The following is a 14,776-nucleotide window of genomic DNA, read 5'->3' on the forward strand; positions in this document are numbered from 1 at the left end:
GAAGGTGCAGCCACTAATTGTGGGGCAATTCAAAGTAAGGGATGCACAAGAGGCCAAAATTAAAGAAGTGCAGATATCACAGAGGGTTAGAACATAGAACAGTACAGCACAGAACAGGCCCTTCGGCCCACGATGTTGTGCCGAGCTTTATCTGAAACCAAGATCAAGCTATCCCACTCCCTATCATCCTGGTGTGCTCCATGTGCCTATCCAATAACCGCTTAAATGTTCCTAAAGTGTCTGACTCCACTATCACTGCAGGCAGTCCATTCCACACCCCAACCACTCTCTGCATAAAGAACCTACCTCTGATATCCTTCCTGTATCTCCCACCACGAACCCTATAGTTATGCCCCCTTGTAATAGCTCCATCCACCCGAGGAAATAGTCTTTGAACGTTCACTCTATCTATCCCCTTCATCATTTTAGAAACCTCTATTAAGTCTCCCCTCAGCCTCCTCCGCTCCAGAGAGAACAGCCCTAGCTCCCGCAACCTTTCCTCATAAGACCTACCCTCCAAACCAGGCAGCATCCTGGTAAATCTCCTCTGTACTCTTTCCAGCGCTTCCACATCCTTCCTATAGTGAGGTGACCAGAACTGCACACAATACTCCAAATGTGGTCTCACCAAGGTCCTGTACAGTTGCAGCATAACCCCACGGCTCTTAAACTTCAACCCCCTGTTAATAAAAGCTAACACACTATAGGCCTTCTTCACAGCTCTATCCACTTGAGTGGCAACCTTTAGAGATCTGTGGATATGAACCCCAAGATCTCTCTGTTCCTCCACAGTCTTCAGAACCCTACCTTTGACCCTGTAATCCACATTTAAATTAGTCCTACCAAAATGAATCACCTCACAGTTGTGAGGCTGGAAGCGATTACAGAGATATGGAGGTACAAGGCGATGGAAGGATATGAAAATAAGGATCAGAATTTGAAAATCAAGGTTATGTTTGACTGACAGATAAAGTAGGCCATTGGACACAGAGGTGATGGAACTTGGCACGAGCAAGTAAAAGACAATGCTGTGACAATGTGATGGTGATTCATTACATTATGAATATTAAAATATAACAATAATGTAACAGTATTACTAAAATGCTCTTGCCTTCCATCGATGAGTAGTGGATGGGTGATAAACTCTTGCAAGAAAGTTCCTCGAGAGCTCAGTTCCAACTCTAACCAATTAACAAGAAAATGCTTATCATTAGATGGCACTATTTTCGGTCAACTATAGAAATGCAACAGTACTTTTAAATTGACCCACTTACAATAGAGATAGAGAGAGGAAGTGTATGATAGACAGAAACACTTAAGTGGATGAAGGGTTTATATGGAGAATCTTTTTCTATTGGTAGGAGGATCTCTATCCAGAGGACACCGATTTAATTGGCAAAAAGGCTAAGGGGGAGATTAGGAGAACTTTTTTTTCCATGTGAGTTTTTACAATCTGGAATGCTCTGCCTGGTTGGGTTGTGAGAGCACATTCAGTAGGAACATTCAGAAGGAATTGGATAAATACTTGAAAAAGAAAACTTGTAGAACAATGGGGAAAGGGTAGGGAAGTGGTACTACTTAGATAGCTCTTACAAAGAAACCAGACCAAATAACTTCCTTCTGGGGACTGAATGATTCTGTACTTACATAAAGCCAGAAATGATTTATGAGAATATTTCCAGGGATGAAGGACTTCAGTTATATAAATAGGCTGGAGAAGCTGGGGTTGTTCTCCTTAGAGAAGAGAAGGTTGAGACAAGATTTAATAGAGGTATTTGATTTGATTTATTATTGTCATTATTAACATACAGTGAAAAGTATTGTTTCTTGCGCGCTGTACAGACAAAACATACCATTCATAGAGAAGGAAAGGAGAGAGTGCAGAATGTAGTGTTACAGTCATAGCTAGGGTGTAGAGAAAGATCAACTTAATGCGAGGTAAGTCCATTCAAATGTCTGACAGCAGCAGCTGGAGAGAGGGGGAAATTGTTCCCATTTGGCAAAAAAGGTTGAGAACCAGAGGACTGTAATGTACGGTTATTTGACAAAAAACAAATGGTGGCGGCATAAGGAAAAACCTTTTATTACACTGCCATAGTTTAGGATCTGGAATACACTGTCTGAGAGTGTGGTGGTGGCAGATTCAATTGTGGTTTTGAAAAGGGATTTGGAAAAGCAACTCAAAGAGAAAAGATTTGCAGTGCTATGGGAAGAGGATGGGGCAGAGGGTGGGGGGTCTTTAAAAGAACCGACTCAGACACATTGGGTGGAATTTTACCAGCACGTCTGCCCGAGGCTCGTAAGATCCCACCCAAGGCCAATGGAGAATGCCACCCTGCCAGCCTACCCACCCTGGAATCGGGGCAGGCATGCCGGTCAAATTCTGGCCATTAGGTGGAATTTTACAACCTCATCACACCTGTTTTGTGGCGGGAAAGTCGTAAAATTGGGTGTGATGCGACTTGCGGGAAGGGCGCCCGTTTTCGAGCCTATTCCCATTTTATCAAGAAAAATAATCAGCACGGTTGGGACCTCGTCCAAAATGGGCGAAACGTCAATTTGTATTTTTTTGCATTCATCACAATGTAATTAGCGACATTCATTCCCAATTGTCCCAACTCATCTGCCTCAAGCGCCGCAGCTGGAACCGGTGAGGAAAACACCTCAAGTATAAAAGTCGGATTCAAGCGCTGGAGCAGTGAGGGTGAGCGAGGAGGTAAGTCTCAACTTTCAAACTGCTCTGTGCTGCTCGGGGTTGTTTTGTGGCAGCCATGTTGCGTTTCGAGTCAGGAGGGCCTGCGAGTGTGTGGGGGACTATTATTGTACATGGGGTGTGACTTCGAACTCTCAGCACGGACCCAGGTCAGAGCACTGACCTTGGGTCTTAGCGCTGACCCTGGGTCCTAGTGTTGGCAGCAGCAAGCAATGTTGCCGGTTGTGGATGGGCTGGAAACTCTTTGAAGTGGCACTGCTGCAGACTCAGGACTGTCTGGGGCCAGTACCCATGGATTCTGGGTCTGTGTTTGTAAGTGGGGGGGAGCTGTGTTGCCATTCTGGGGGGGTTGCAAAGAACAAAGAACAAAACAGCACAGGAACAGGCCCTTCGGCCCTCCAAGCCCGCACCCCTCCCTGGTCCAAACTAGACCATTCTTCTGTATCCCTCCATTCCCACTCCGTTCATGTGGCTATCTAGATAAGTCTTAAACGTTCCCAGTGTGTCCGCCTCCACCACCTTGTCCGGCAGCGCATTCCAGGCCCCCACCACCCTCTGTGTAAAATACGTCCTTCTGATATCCGTGTTAAATCTCCCCCCACTCACCTTGAACCTATGACCCCTGGTGAACGTCACCACCGGCCTGGGGAAAAGCTTCCCACCGTTCACCCTATCTATGCCTTTCATAATTTTATACACTTCTATTAGGTCACCCCTCATCCTCCGTCTTTCCAGTGAGAACAACCCCAGTTTACCCAATCTCTCCTCATAACTAAGCCCTTCCATACCAGGCAACATCCTGGTAAACCTCCTCTGCACTCTCTCTAAAGCCTCCACGTCCTTCTGGTAGTGTGGCAACCAGAACTGGGCACAGTATTCCAAATGCGGCCGAACCAACATTCTATACAACTGCAACATCAGACCCTAACTTTTATACTCTATGCCCCGTCCTATAAAGGCAAGCATGCCATGTGCCTTCTTCACTACCTTCTCCACCTGTGACGTCACCTTCCAGGATCTGTGGACTTGCACACCCAGGTCCCTCTGCGTATCTACACCCTTTATGGTTCTGCCATTTATCGTATAGCTCCCCCCAACGTTAGTTCTACCAAAACGCATCACTTTGCATTTATCTGGATTGAACTCCATCTGCCATTTCTTTGCCCAAATTTCCAGCCTATCTATATCCTTCTGTAGCCTCTGACAATGTTCCTCACTATCTGCAAGTCCAGCCATTTTCGTGTCGCGTGCAAACTTACTGATCACCCGAGTTACACCTTCTTCCACATCGTTTATATAAATCACAAACAACAGAGGTCCCAATACAGAGCCCTGCGGAACACCACTAGTAAGAAGTCTCACAACACCAGGTTAAAGTCCAACAGGTTTATTTGGTAGCAAATACCATAAGCTTTCGGAGCACTGCTCCTTCGTCAGATGGAGTGGATATCTGCTCTCAAACAGTGCACAGACACAGAAATCAAGTTACAGAATACTAATTAGAATGCGAATCTCTACAACCAGCCAGGTCTTAAAGGTACAGACAATGTGGGTGGAGGGAGCAGACAATACACATCTCTTTAACCTGTGTTGAATGCTCCCTCCACCCACATTGTCTGTACCTTTAAGACCTGGCTGGTTGTAGAGATTCGCATTCTAATTAGTATTCTGTAATTTGATTTCTGTGTCTGTGCACTGTTTGAGAGCAGATATCCACTCCATCTGACGAAGGAGCAGTGCTCCGAAAGCTTATGGTATTTGCTACCAAATAAACCTGTTGGACTTTAACCTGGTGTTGTGAGACTTCTTACTGTGCTTACCCCAGTCCAACGCCGGCATCTCCACATCACACCACTAGTCACAGGCATCCAGCAGGGGAGATATGGGGATTATGTGTTGCTGGGGGTCTGTGGCGGGGTTTGGGGAGTGTGTATTGCTGGGGGTCTGTGGAGGAAGTGTGAGAACTGTGTGTGTTGTTGCGGGTCTGTGGGGGATATGGGGAGCATGTGTTGTTGGAGGTCTGTGGGGGGGGAGTATGGAGAGTGTGTGTTGTTAGGGATCTGTGGGGGAGGTATGGGGAATGTGTGTTGCTGGGGTCTGTGGGAGGGTATGGGGAGTGTGTGTTGCTGGGTTGGGGGCGAACAGTTCTTTAACCTCTCCATCCGTCTCTCCCCTTCCCCAACTGCCCCCCTCCTCTTCAGATTGACGAGATGGCCTTTGTAATGCAACCGATTGATCTTGCTATTCTTTTGGTTGCTGCTGGAGCTGAGGAGGAGGAACAGGAGGAAGAATTGCGGACAGGGGAGGCCCAGGCCTTACTACTCGCAGGAGGAGAGGGAGACAGTCGCTGGAGGCAGGATGTGGTCGCTATTCGCCCCGAGGGGGAGGGCAGGAGAAGGAAGGAGCGGAGACCCCGGCAGTTCAGCATGACAAGTGTTCTTTGAGCAACTGTCGGACTCTGCATGCCGCCGATGGCTCTGAAAGGAGACACTGCGACATCTGTGCCATTTATTGCAGGATCTGGCACCTCAGGGCATGGTGGGGGGGGGGCACCCACTCCCGGTGGCTGTGAAAGTGATGGCTGCCTTCATCGTTTACGCCACTGGGTCCTTCCAGACCGTCAGTGGAGATCTTTGTGGCATTTCCCAATCATCCATCCACAAGTGTGTGAAGGAGGTCACGGATGCCCTGTATGCCTGGGCTGGCAAGTATATTAAATTTGACCTGGACCAGGCCCAGCAGTTCTCCCGATCAGTGCCCTGGCACTAACGCATGCTGTCCCCATCTCCCAGACCGCATTTCCATCCCTTCCTCTGGGATGGCGTCCTGCTGGAGGGAAGAGGGTGTCCCGCCTTGCTTCCACCGCCTCCAGCAATCTGGCCAGATCAGCATCAGAAAATCGGGGAGCTGTCTGCCTGGAGGCATTTCTTCCTGCACTGCCTACCTGTTTTATGGAGCTCTCCCTTGTTAGGGCAGATCAGCTGCAGGCAGTTTGGGCGAGTCATGCGCCCGTTAGAGCATTCCAGCGAGTTTAATGAAGTTTGCCTTGTAACCATGGAGGGGAAGCCAAGTCAGCACTTGCAAGTGTGCTGATGGAGGGGGTTGGGGTGAGATTTGTGCCTCTGTGATGATCGGGGGCAGGGGAGAGAGAGGGTCATGTCAGTCAGCTATCAGGGCCAGTGGGGTGATGAGGGGGCTATATGCAAGGGAATCTGGGGTGGAGGATGAGTGGTGAGGGAAGGGGGTCAGTAATGTTGTGGGGGAGTCTCTGATGTCTGTGGGGAGGAGGGGGAGGCTGTATCTGGTCCAGGGATGTTCTGTCAGGAGAGCAACTTTTCTTCTTAGCTTTTTCTGCTCATGCGCAGTTTGTGGTTCCGATTAGAGTGGCTGGCTGTCTGATGAATTAAGCCCCGCCCACTGCCTCTCGTGGCTAGAATGATCTAGCCCATATTTTCAAAGACAGAGTGCATAAGATTGAGTGTGAAAACTGCCCAAAAAATGGATCAGGAACTCTCCCGTTTTCACACTAGCTGGACACTTGAAAAAAAATCTTGTAAAATTCCGCCCAATGAGCCTCTTTCTCTGCTATAACCACTGATTCTAAGAGCATAAGAAGGAATATGGACAGATCAAAATAAGCAGAAATACATAGATAAAGAAAAATAGAGATAATACAGATTCCCTTCTAATGAGGGCAAATAGAACAGGTAGTGTTAAATCCATTAGAATGCAGTTTCTAAGAGTTTGCATTTATATTGTGTTTTTTAATGTCCAGAAGCATGTGACAGCCAATTAATAATGTTGAAGTCCAGTAACTACTGCAATCGAAGAGCATAACAAGGTCCCAGCAATGAGATAAATGGTTAGATAATGTGTTTTAGTGGTGCCAGGAGATCTCTTACTATCTCATACTTCAGCAAAGTGTCAATTTAGATTACAGGGTAAGATTTGAACCCACAACATTCCGATTCACTGCCATTGAAACTAGTACCAATATTGAGCCCAGTACAACCACTGAGCCGTGAATATTACTATTAATAAAGGATGCAAGGAAAAAAGATGGTACTGGAGTGAGACGTAGACTGTGTATTTGGGAGGAATTTGGTTGAGGTGGTAAGTTCTGGTAAGTCTTTTTCTCAAGTTTAAATTTACATGAAGAGTTAGGTTCTGACATAGAGCTTTCAAACGTTAAGTGACTTCAATTGCCTTGTTAAACAAGGTCAGCCATAATTAGTTGGTTCAATAGCCGTTAACTACTGGAGCAGGAAGTTAAACTAGAGAGTGACTAGAGAGGCCTAGATAGAATGGACGTGGAGAGGATGTTTCCACTAGTGGGAGAGACTCGAACTCAAGGGTACAACCTCAGAGTGAAGGGACGCTCCTTTAAAACTGAGGCGAGGAGGAATTTCTTCAACCAAAGGGTGGTGAATCTGTGGAACTCATTGCCACAGAGGGCTGTGGAGGCCAGGTCATTGAGTGTCTTTAAGACAGAGATAGATAGGTTCTTGATCAATAAGGGGGTCAGGGGTTATGGGGAAAAGGCAGGAGAATGGGGATGAAAATCAAATCAGCCATGATTGAATGGCGGAGCAGACTCAATGGGCCAAATGGCCTAGTTCTGCTCCTATATCTTATGGTCTTATGGACTCATCTGAAACTCTGTGTAAGCAGACAGATTTAAGAGATTCACAGAGAAGGGAGGTGCAGACAGAGTGTGTAGTTGGGAATTTGGTTTAAGTGGGAATTCTGTGTACAAAGATGTGTTCCTTTTTTTAAACTTATTTTCAGGCTCCAGTAGTTGGCTACACGGTGGCACAGTGGTTAGCACTGCTGCCTCACAGCTCCAGGGACCCAAATTCGATTCCCACACTATCTGTGTGGAGTTTGCATGTTCTCCCCGTGTCTGTGTGGGTTTCCTCCGGGTGCTCCAGTTCCCTCCTACAGTCCAAAAGACGTACTGGTTAGGTGCACTGGCCATGCTAAATTCTCCCTCAGTGTACCCAAACAGGTGGTGGTGTGTGGCAGCTAGGGGATTTTCACAGTAACTTCATTGCAGTGTTAATGTAAGCCTACTTGTGACAATAAAATAAACTTTTTAACTTTGGTGAGATTTTCTTCCTTGTCTTCAAGCTAGTTGAGTGCAACTTTCAATTATTTTATCTGTGTAAATTATTATTATTGACTAATTAAATAAATAAGGTGAGACAGAAAAGGTAGGGCTGCTGATGTACCATGATTGCAGCATGTGGGAATCTGTGGAATGCACTGCATTCCTGGACAGCCATATCTTCAGGAAGTGTCTGCCGTTTAGGCAACGTTGGCTCAGAGTTGATGAGCTGGAGTCTGAGTTTCAGACATTGTAAGGCATCAGCGAGGGGGAAGAGTTACCTGGACACTTTGTTCCAGGAGGCAGTCACACCCAGTAGATAAGTCAATGGTCAGTGATAGGGGTTTGTGACAGTGAGTTAGGCAGGTAACCAACATGTAGTGATAGAGGAACCTCAGTGCCTTTGTTAATGAGGTGCTTGCTACCTGTGTGGATGAGCAGAAGGATTGCAATGTGGATGAGTGGATGGGTCATGGCACCATGGTGAAGGATGAAATCCAAGTGAGGGCACTGAAGGAATGTGGTTGTAATAGGAGGCAGTATGGTGAGGGGGCTAGTGGTTCTCTGCAGCCATGATCAGGCGCTCTGATGGTTGTGCTGCCTGATCAGTGCCAGGGTTAAGGATATCTCCTTGTGGTTTGGGCGGAACTTGGAGTGGGAGAAGGAGGATCCTGTGGTCCACGAATGACATAGGAAGAACCAGGAATTATATTTTGCTAAATAGGCCAGATGAATGTGTGCTGGAGGGAGGGATTTAGATTCTTGAGGAATAGGGACTGATTCTGCAGAGGATAGGACCTATAAAAGCTGGACAGGTTGCATCCCAGCAGGATCGGGACCAATATCCTTGCCGGGGTATTTGCTAGTACTGTTAGGGAGGGTTGAAACTCATAGAATCCCTACAGCGCAGAAAGAGGCCATTTGGCCCATCAAGCCTGCATTGTCAACAATCCCATCCAGGCCCTATCCCTGTAGCCCCTATATTTACTGCTAATCTCCCTGACACAAAGGGGCAATTGAGCATAGTCAATTAATCTAACTCGCACATCTTTGAAGTGTGGGAGGAAACTGGAGCACATGGAGGAGACCCACGCAGACATGGGAGACACATCGGGGTGAATTTTACATTCCACCCGCTACGGGAATCGTAGCGGGCGAGGAGCGGACCATGGAAAGGTCCGTTGACCTCAGGCGGGATTATCTGGTTTTGGGGCGAGCGCAGCTGTAAGATCCCGCCCATTGTTACCCAAGGCCGGAACGCGGGAGTATGACGGATCAACCATGACCATACAGAATGGTGGAGCAGGTTCGAAGGGTCAAATGACCTACTCCTGCTATTATTTTCTCTGCTTCTGTCACTAAAGCCAATGTCTCATTGTTGTTTGTGGAATGTTGCTGCTCACATATTGGCTATTCTGTTTCCCTACATAACAAGAATGACTGTACTTTCAAAGTAAATTTTTTGGCTGTGAATAACTTCAGAGGATTATGAGGACTTGAATGGTGCTAGGTAAGTTCTTTCTTGAATTTATAGAAAGAGATACAGAGATAGGGAGAGGTGCAGATATTATGACACATGCACTTACCCTGCAGAGGTATTATTCTGATTCCTCTGTGAAGATTGCTTTTCTCCACCCAAAGCTTGTCTGTGTGCTTCTTGGTCTATGTGTTGGATGAGATTTTCAATGAAACATCATTATATGTAAACCCCACATTTAGGATACATTTTTCATTGAATAACTTTTTCTGTTGGCTCATTGTGCATAATATATAAACAATATCAAACTAATCCTTTTCTGGTCTTCCACAGTGAACACAATGATGAGCTCTTATTCTTACATGACCTTTACTACAACATTAATGAAAACTACATTTGATCATAGTTCTCAACTTTTTCTTGCAATCTAATATCATCTTCTCCTTGCTTGAAGACACTGATTCTTGCTGTTCAATTCAACCGTGGAAATCTAATTCTGCCCACAGTAAACACTACCCTTTTTAGTAAGGGTCACCAAGAGTGGAGAAGAGTAATAACCCTGCCTGATGTCATCTACTTTGACCCAGGCCAGTGCTGTCCCACTGCAACCACTGTTAGCACCAAACACTTTTGAGTAAATCAAGGGCTTTCTTGGTCTGTACAACTCAGTACCACACTGAATGGTGATTCAACCACTCAGCCAGCAGGAAAATACTTTTATCTTTATCTTATCAAAGCCGTACTAAAATCCATATAGACTACATCAAATACATTAACCTCATCAATTCTCCTTGTTACTTGTTTAAAAAAATCAATAAAGTTAGTCAGACATGACCTTCCCTTAACTGTGCTGACTGCCCTTGATTAATCCATAGAGCCATAGAGTCATTCAGTGCAGAAAAGGCCCTTCTGTCCATCAAGTCTGAACTGACAATAACTAAAATCACACTCATCCCATTTTCCACCACACGTCCCATATCCCTGAATGTTATGACGTCTCAAGTGCTCATCCAAATACTTTTTAAAGATTGTAAGGTTTCCGGCCTCCACTGGCACCTCATCAGGCATTGCATTCCAGATTCCCACCATCCTCTGAGTGAAATTATTTTTCTCAAATCCCCTCTGAATCTCCTGCCCCTTACTCTAAAACGATGCCCCTCATGATTGACCCCTCAACCAAGGGGGACAGCTGCTCCCTACTCACCCTGTCCATGCCCCTCATAACCTTATACACCTCAATCATGTCCCCCTTCAGCCTTCTCTGCTCAAAAGAAAGCAATCCAAGTCTATCCAACCTCTTTTTATAGCTCAAATGCCATAAAGAGAAACTCACTGTTCACTTTCTCCTCCATCTATCTGGTCCGCAGCAAAGCAGCCCCAAGGTAAAACTGATTGCCAAAGGTGGCAGCAGCAAAATGGCTCAATTCATCACTCCATCAATCCCATATTGTTATTCCAATGAACTGTATTGCCAGAAATAGTTTCTTAACAATCATAAGAACAATAGCCAAATATAAAGAAGGATGATAAAAGACCAATCAATTTGTTAGAAGATGCCATCTCTACTCATCAGGAACACTAATTTCCATAAGGGGGTAAAGCAGTGCTGCAAATTTTAGGGAAAAATTTGGAAATTTCCTCTCCAACTCTCAAAGACAACTAAGACAAATCCAAAACACTATCGTTAGTCGGAAAACCTTACTAAAGTGAACAAATAATTATTTATCCATTAAATCTTAAAGCATTAGCTGGCATTTGAAAAGCACTAAAACGCACTCTTAATGATTCTGTTTTCTCACCTCCATAAGAAATTCTTCCTTCTGCTCTGGCATGCGAAAAGCTTTTGGGATGTAGCTGAAGTTGGATGCCACAAGACTACCTTTATTTGTGATATGGCCCAATCCAGGAAAATGGTTCACCTGATTCAAAGGAAATGTAAAACAATAGTGAGTGAAACCTGCTTTCATAGAGCAGTATAGAGACCCCATAAGAGTTGACATAAGGGTTTAATGTTTCTTCACCTACCCCATCTGTCTTCAACTGAAGCCGGGGGGGGGGGGCAACTTAATGGGGTTGGTTGCTCTTCCTGTACCTTACCCAAATGATCAATCTTAACGTGTTTGAGCTTGGACAGAATGAGTCACACAAAACAATTCACACATGCAAACTTTCCAGTCACTTTATAGCAATTAGGTTTTAATTTTCACTAATGAGATTGAGTTGGAAAATTTCCTGACTCAGCTGACCTGTCTTAATGTAAGTGGGGAGGCAGAATCAAATTGAGATGGGTCCGCCAACCCTGGAAACAGTTCAGATGTGGCCATGGGGGTGGGCAAGTGCTGGCACAGGCTGGTCAGAAAGATCCCTTGGTTCTCTGGCATTTATTTCCAGTTGTATTAAATACTGTCAGGTCCCCTAGTCCATACCCCTCACACCTCCCACCTACTCCCGTGCCCCTCATATCTCCTCCATGTCCCTTCCATGCCCACTCATTCCAAATGCATTATGTGCAGAACCAATGGGCCATAGAACAACAATTATGTGAGAATGGATCCTATTTTTTGAATGTTTTTGGGGAATATTGTGCTATTCTGTGAAGAAGGCTGTGGGTATGTGTAAATGATTTAATTAAGATGGGGAAAGATTGTTAGAGAAAGGTTGTTTGGGAGGTTTAAGACATGAAAGGATAGAGGTGTGAGGTTTGTACACTTGTAATGAGATATTATGGTGGGTTTAAGGTCTAAGTAAATAGATTGGATCTAACATTTGCATTTTTAGATAAGTTGAGAGGTTATTTGAATATCAAAGGGACCTCAGATGTGACAAGAAATATTTTGCATCTTGTAGGAGTTCCATGGATAAAAAGAAAAGGATACATTGTTTTATTGACCCGAAAGCAGACAAAATAGAAACATGAAGGATTTTATACTTGGAATGATTTGAGTTTCAAACAAGTGTGAGAACAATGGAACCAAGACGAAAAGGGGAAGAGGATATTTTAGGCTACTGCGGAGAGCTTATGTGTTGTCTGTGTCAGGAAGATCTCCTCGGAACAGCTCTGGACTGGGAGAAGTTGCAGTTTAAATCAGCCATCCAGTCAAGCCAGAAAAGCTCGGGCTGCAAAAAACAGCCTTGTTTCTGAAGGTTTCTTGGATATCTACAGCAGAGTGGAAATAAATTGAGAGGTCATGTGGTATACCCTATTAAAGCAACTGCAGCTTTGTCTTGGGGTAATATTACTGGATTTTGAGAATTAAATATCTATAAGGGAGTGGTGACATGAAGATGTTTACTTGTGGGTCTGACGAAGTAGAGTCTTTTGGAGGGTATATTTTGTAGGTTTAATTTTAACTGTATAATTGCAATCTTGTGTGCTTAAATTTTCTTTTCTTCTTGTTAAGAAACCTTTTACTTTTAATTTTAAATCCCAAAAGTGTTACTGGACTACTTGCTGCTTGGATCAGTACTTTTCTTCTCATTTTTATAATACGAAAAAAGGATATGGTCTGTAAACAAGTTTCCCTCCGTGATTTGGTCTGCTGAGCAATTAAAATTTGATGTGGTCATCCCAACAGTAAGTCTTGAAATAACCATGAAAAAATCCCATTCAAAAATTTGCTTTGAAAAAACCGCTGCTCTTACAAACTTTATGGGGGACAGCGCAGCGGGCCAGGAGAGTCAAGCGAAGGTCATTTAGCGGGTTCCCCACTGGGCGCCACAGCCTCCACGTGTATCCGGCCTCTGGACTTCTGGCGCGGAGCTGTATGAATTATTCAAATGCTCATTAACATGTAATTAGCGGGCCCAGGACTGAAGTCTCTGGGCCCCTTGCCTCTCCCTCCCCGCCAGGAGTGCTTCACTCCAGCGGGGTTTATAACTGTTCCCCATGAACGGGGAGCTGGCGGCCATACCCCGCTGGAGTGAAGGGGAGTCGTGGAGGTCCCCGATGGTCAGGGGTAACGGGGTGCCCGTGGGCATTGCCAGCTTGGCGGTGCCAGCTGGACCCCCGGCACTGCCCAAGGGACAAAGTGGCATGCCTGGGGGCACCTTGGACAGTGTCAAGGGGGCGGGGCCAGAGGGAATGGGGCCAAATGGGGACGGAGCCTCGGGGACGATCGGTGGGGATGGGGAATCCTGCTGTCACTCTGCACTTGGCAGTGACAGAGGGAAGGAGGCCAGCAATCGAGGCTGGCCATTGGGGTGTGGGGTGGGGGTAGGGGCTGCAGGGGGATAGGGGGAGTCGTGGGGGGGAGCTGGCCCAGAGAGGTCTGATTGGGGGTGGGGGGGATCGGAGCTGCAGCGTTGCAGGGTCACGGGACTGACCAGCGATCGAGCTGACCAGCGACTGGGGGGTCGGCGCTCAGTGCTATGCTGTCGGCCTCCCCAGCGAGAATAGGCCCCAGCCCCCGGATTTTCAGTATGAATCTTCCTGAGGCCCTCTGTGATACTCAGAGTGTGGGAGATTCATTTTGAAAATCCTGCTGAAAAAACCAGCAGGATTTACTCCAGTTTTTACAGGAATTCAACACTTTTTTGGGAGAATCTCACCCTATAAATGTGCTAATCAGATACTGTCATTGATAGTTTCAATAACAGAAGCTTTACCCCACTTCACATTTCTTAATCTTGTCCAAATAAATCTACAGACATTGGAAAAAGAGATTAAAGAAAGAATAGTTTATTATAACATCAAAAAGCTGTCAATGAAAGCTAACACTACACTTCAGTCATGGTAAATAGAGCATTGTTAAGCTAATGAGTCAGTGAGTCTTGGAGTTCATAAGGAGACCATCTGGGAATTGTATTGCTGTGAATAAATTAATGCTGGAATTCTCCGATCTTGTCCATGGCTGGAATTCTCTGGTCCTGCTTTAATGAGTGGAGTTTTGGCTGAGCACCAAATTTTCCATTCTTGCTGGCAGCAGGAGATCAGAAAATTCCATCTTAAGTCTTAAGATAATTAAAAGTAATTATAGTTGAATACTGCAAGTAGTTTCAGAACCCCCTGTCTTACCTTCTGATGGGATGCAAGATTTTCCAGAATTGATTGAAGTTTGACAAAGGGATAGTTGTATGACCAAAGGACATCCCATTTGGAATCCCTGTCACCACGCATGTATCCAATCTTTTCAAATACTTTCACCACATGTTCCAGGTAGCCCGAGTCGGCCTGTTCAGGATACACAATTTATATGGCACAGTGACAATGGGGACTAACAAACACTTGTTTTATAACACTGAATTACATCAGGATGTAGGGGAATTCCCTATAGTAATCAATTGCTCCTCTGAACTTTCCTCTATTCTTCCTTCCTAGCTCCAGTAAAGATATCATATAGCTAAGTTTCAAGAAACTGACTCTACCCACTGTGGTCTTTTTGAAAGTAACTTTAAGAAGTAGATATTGTACCCCCTAAAAGCTTGCTGTATTTTCAAACCTCACCAGCGTCACCTGACATTGGGGAGGTTTATGACAGGT

General features: G+C 45.4%; 1 protein-coding gene across 2 annotated transcripts in view; it reads right to left on the bottom strand.

Moving 5' to 3' along the window:
• The window catches only part of LOC144493365 (putative tubulin polyglutamylase ttll-15), a 96,462-nt gene that overhangs the window by 55,110 nt on the left and 26,576 nt on the right, over positions 1–14,776 (bottom strand). For both annotated transcript variants that reach the window (XM_078212174.1, XM_078212175.1), the window contains exons 3-6: positions 14,312–14,467; positions 11,097–11,216; positions 9,407–9,482; positions 1,112–1,181 (exon numbers count right to left, since the gene is read on the bottom strand). In XM_078212174.1, the coding sequence (XP_078068300.1) occupies positions 1,112–1,181; positions 9,407–9,482; positions 11,097–11,216; positions 14,312–14,467 (422 nt within the window). The remainder of the gene's footprint in view (positions 1–1,111; positions 1,182–9,406; positions 9,483–11,096; positions 11,217–14,311; positions 14,468–14,776) is intronic.

This window comes from Mustelus asterias, chromosome 5 (assembly GCF_964213995.1).
Source record: "Mustelus asterias chromosome 5, sMusAst1.hap1.1, whole genome shotgun sequence".
Classification (NCBI taxonomy): domain Eukaryota; kingdom Metazoa; phylum Chordata; class Chondrichthyes; order Carcharhiniformes; family Triakidae; genus Mustelus; species Mustelus asterias.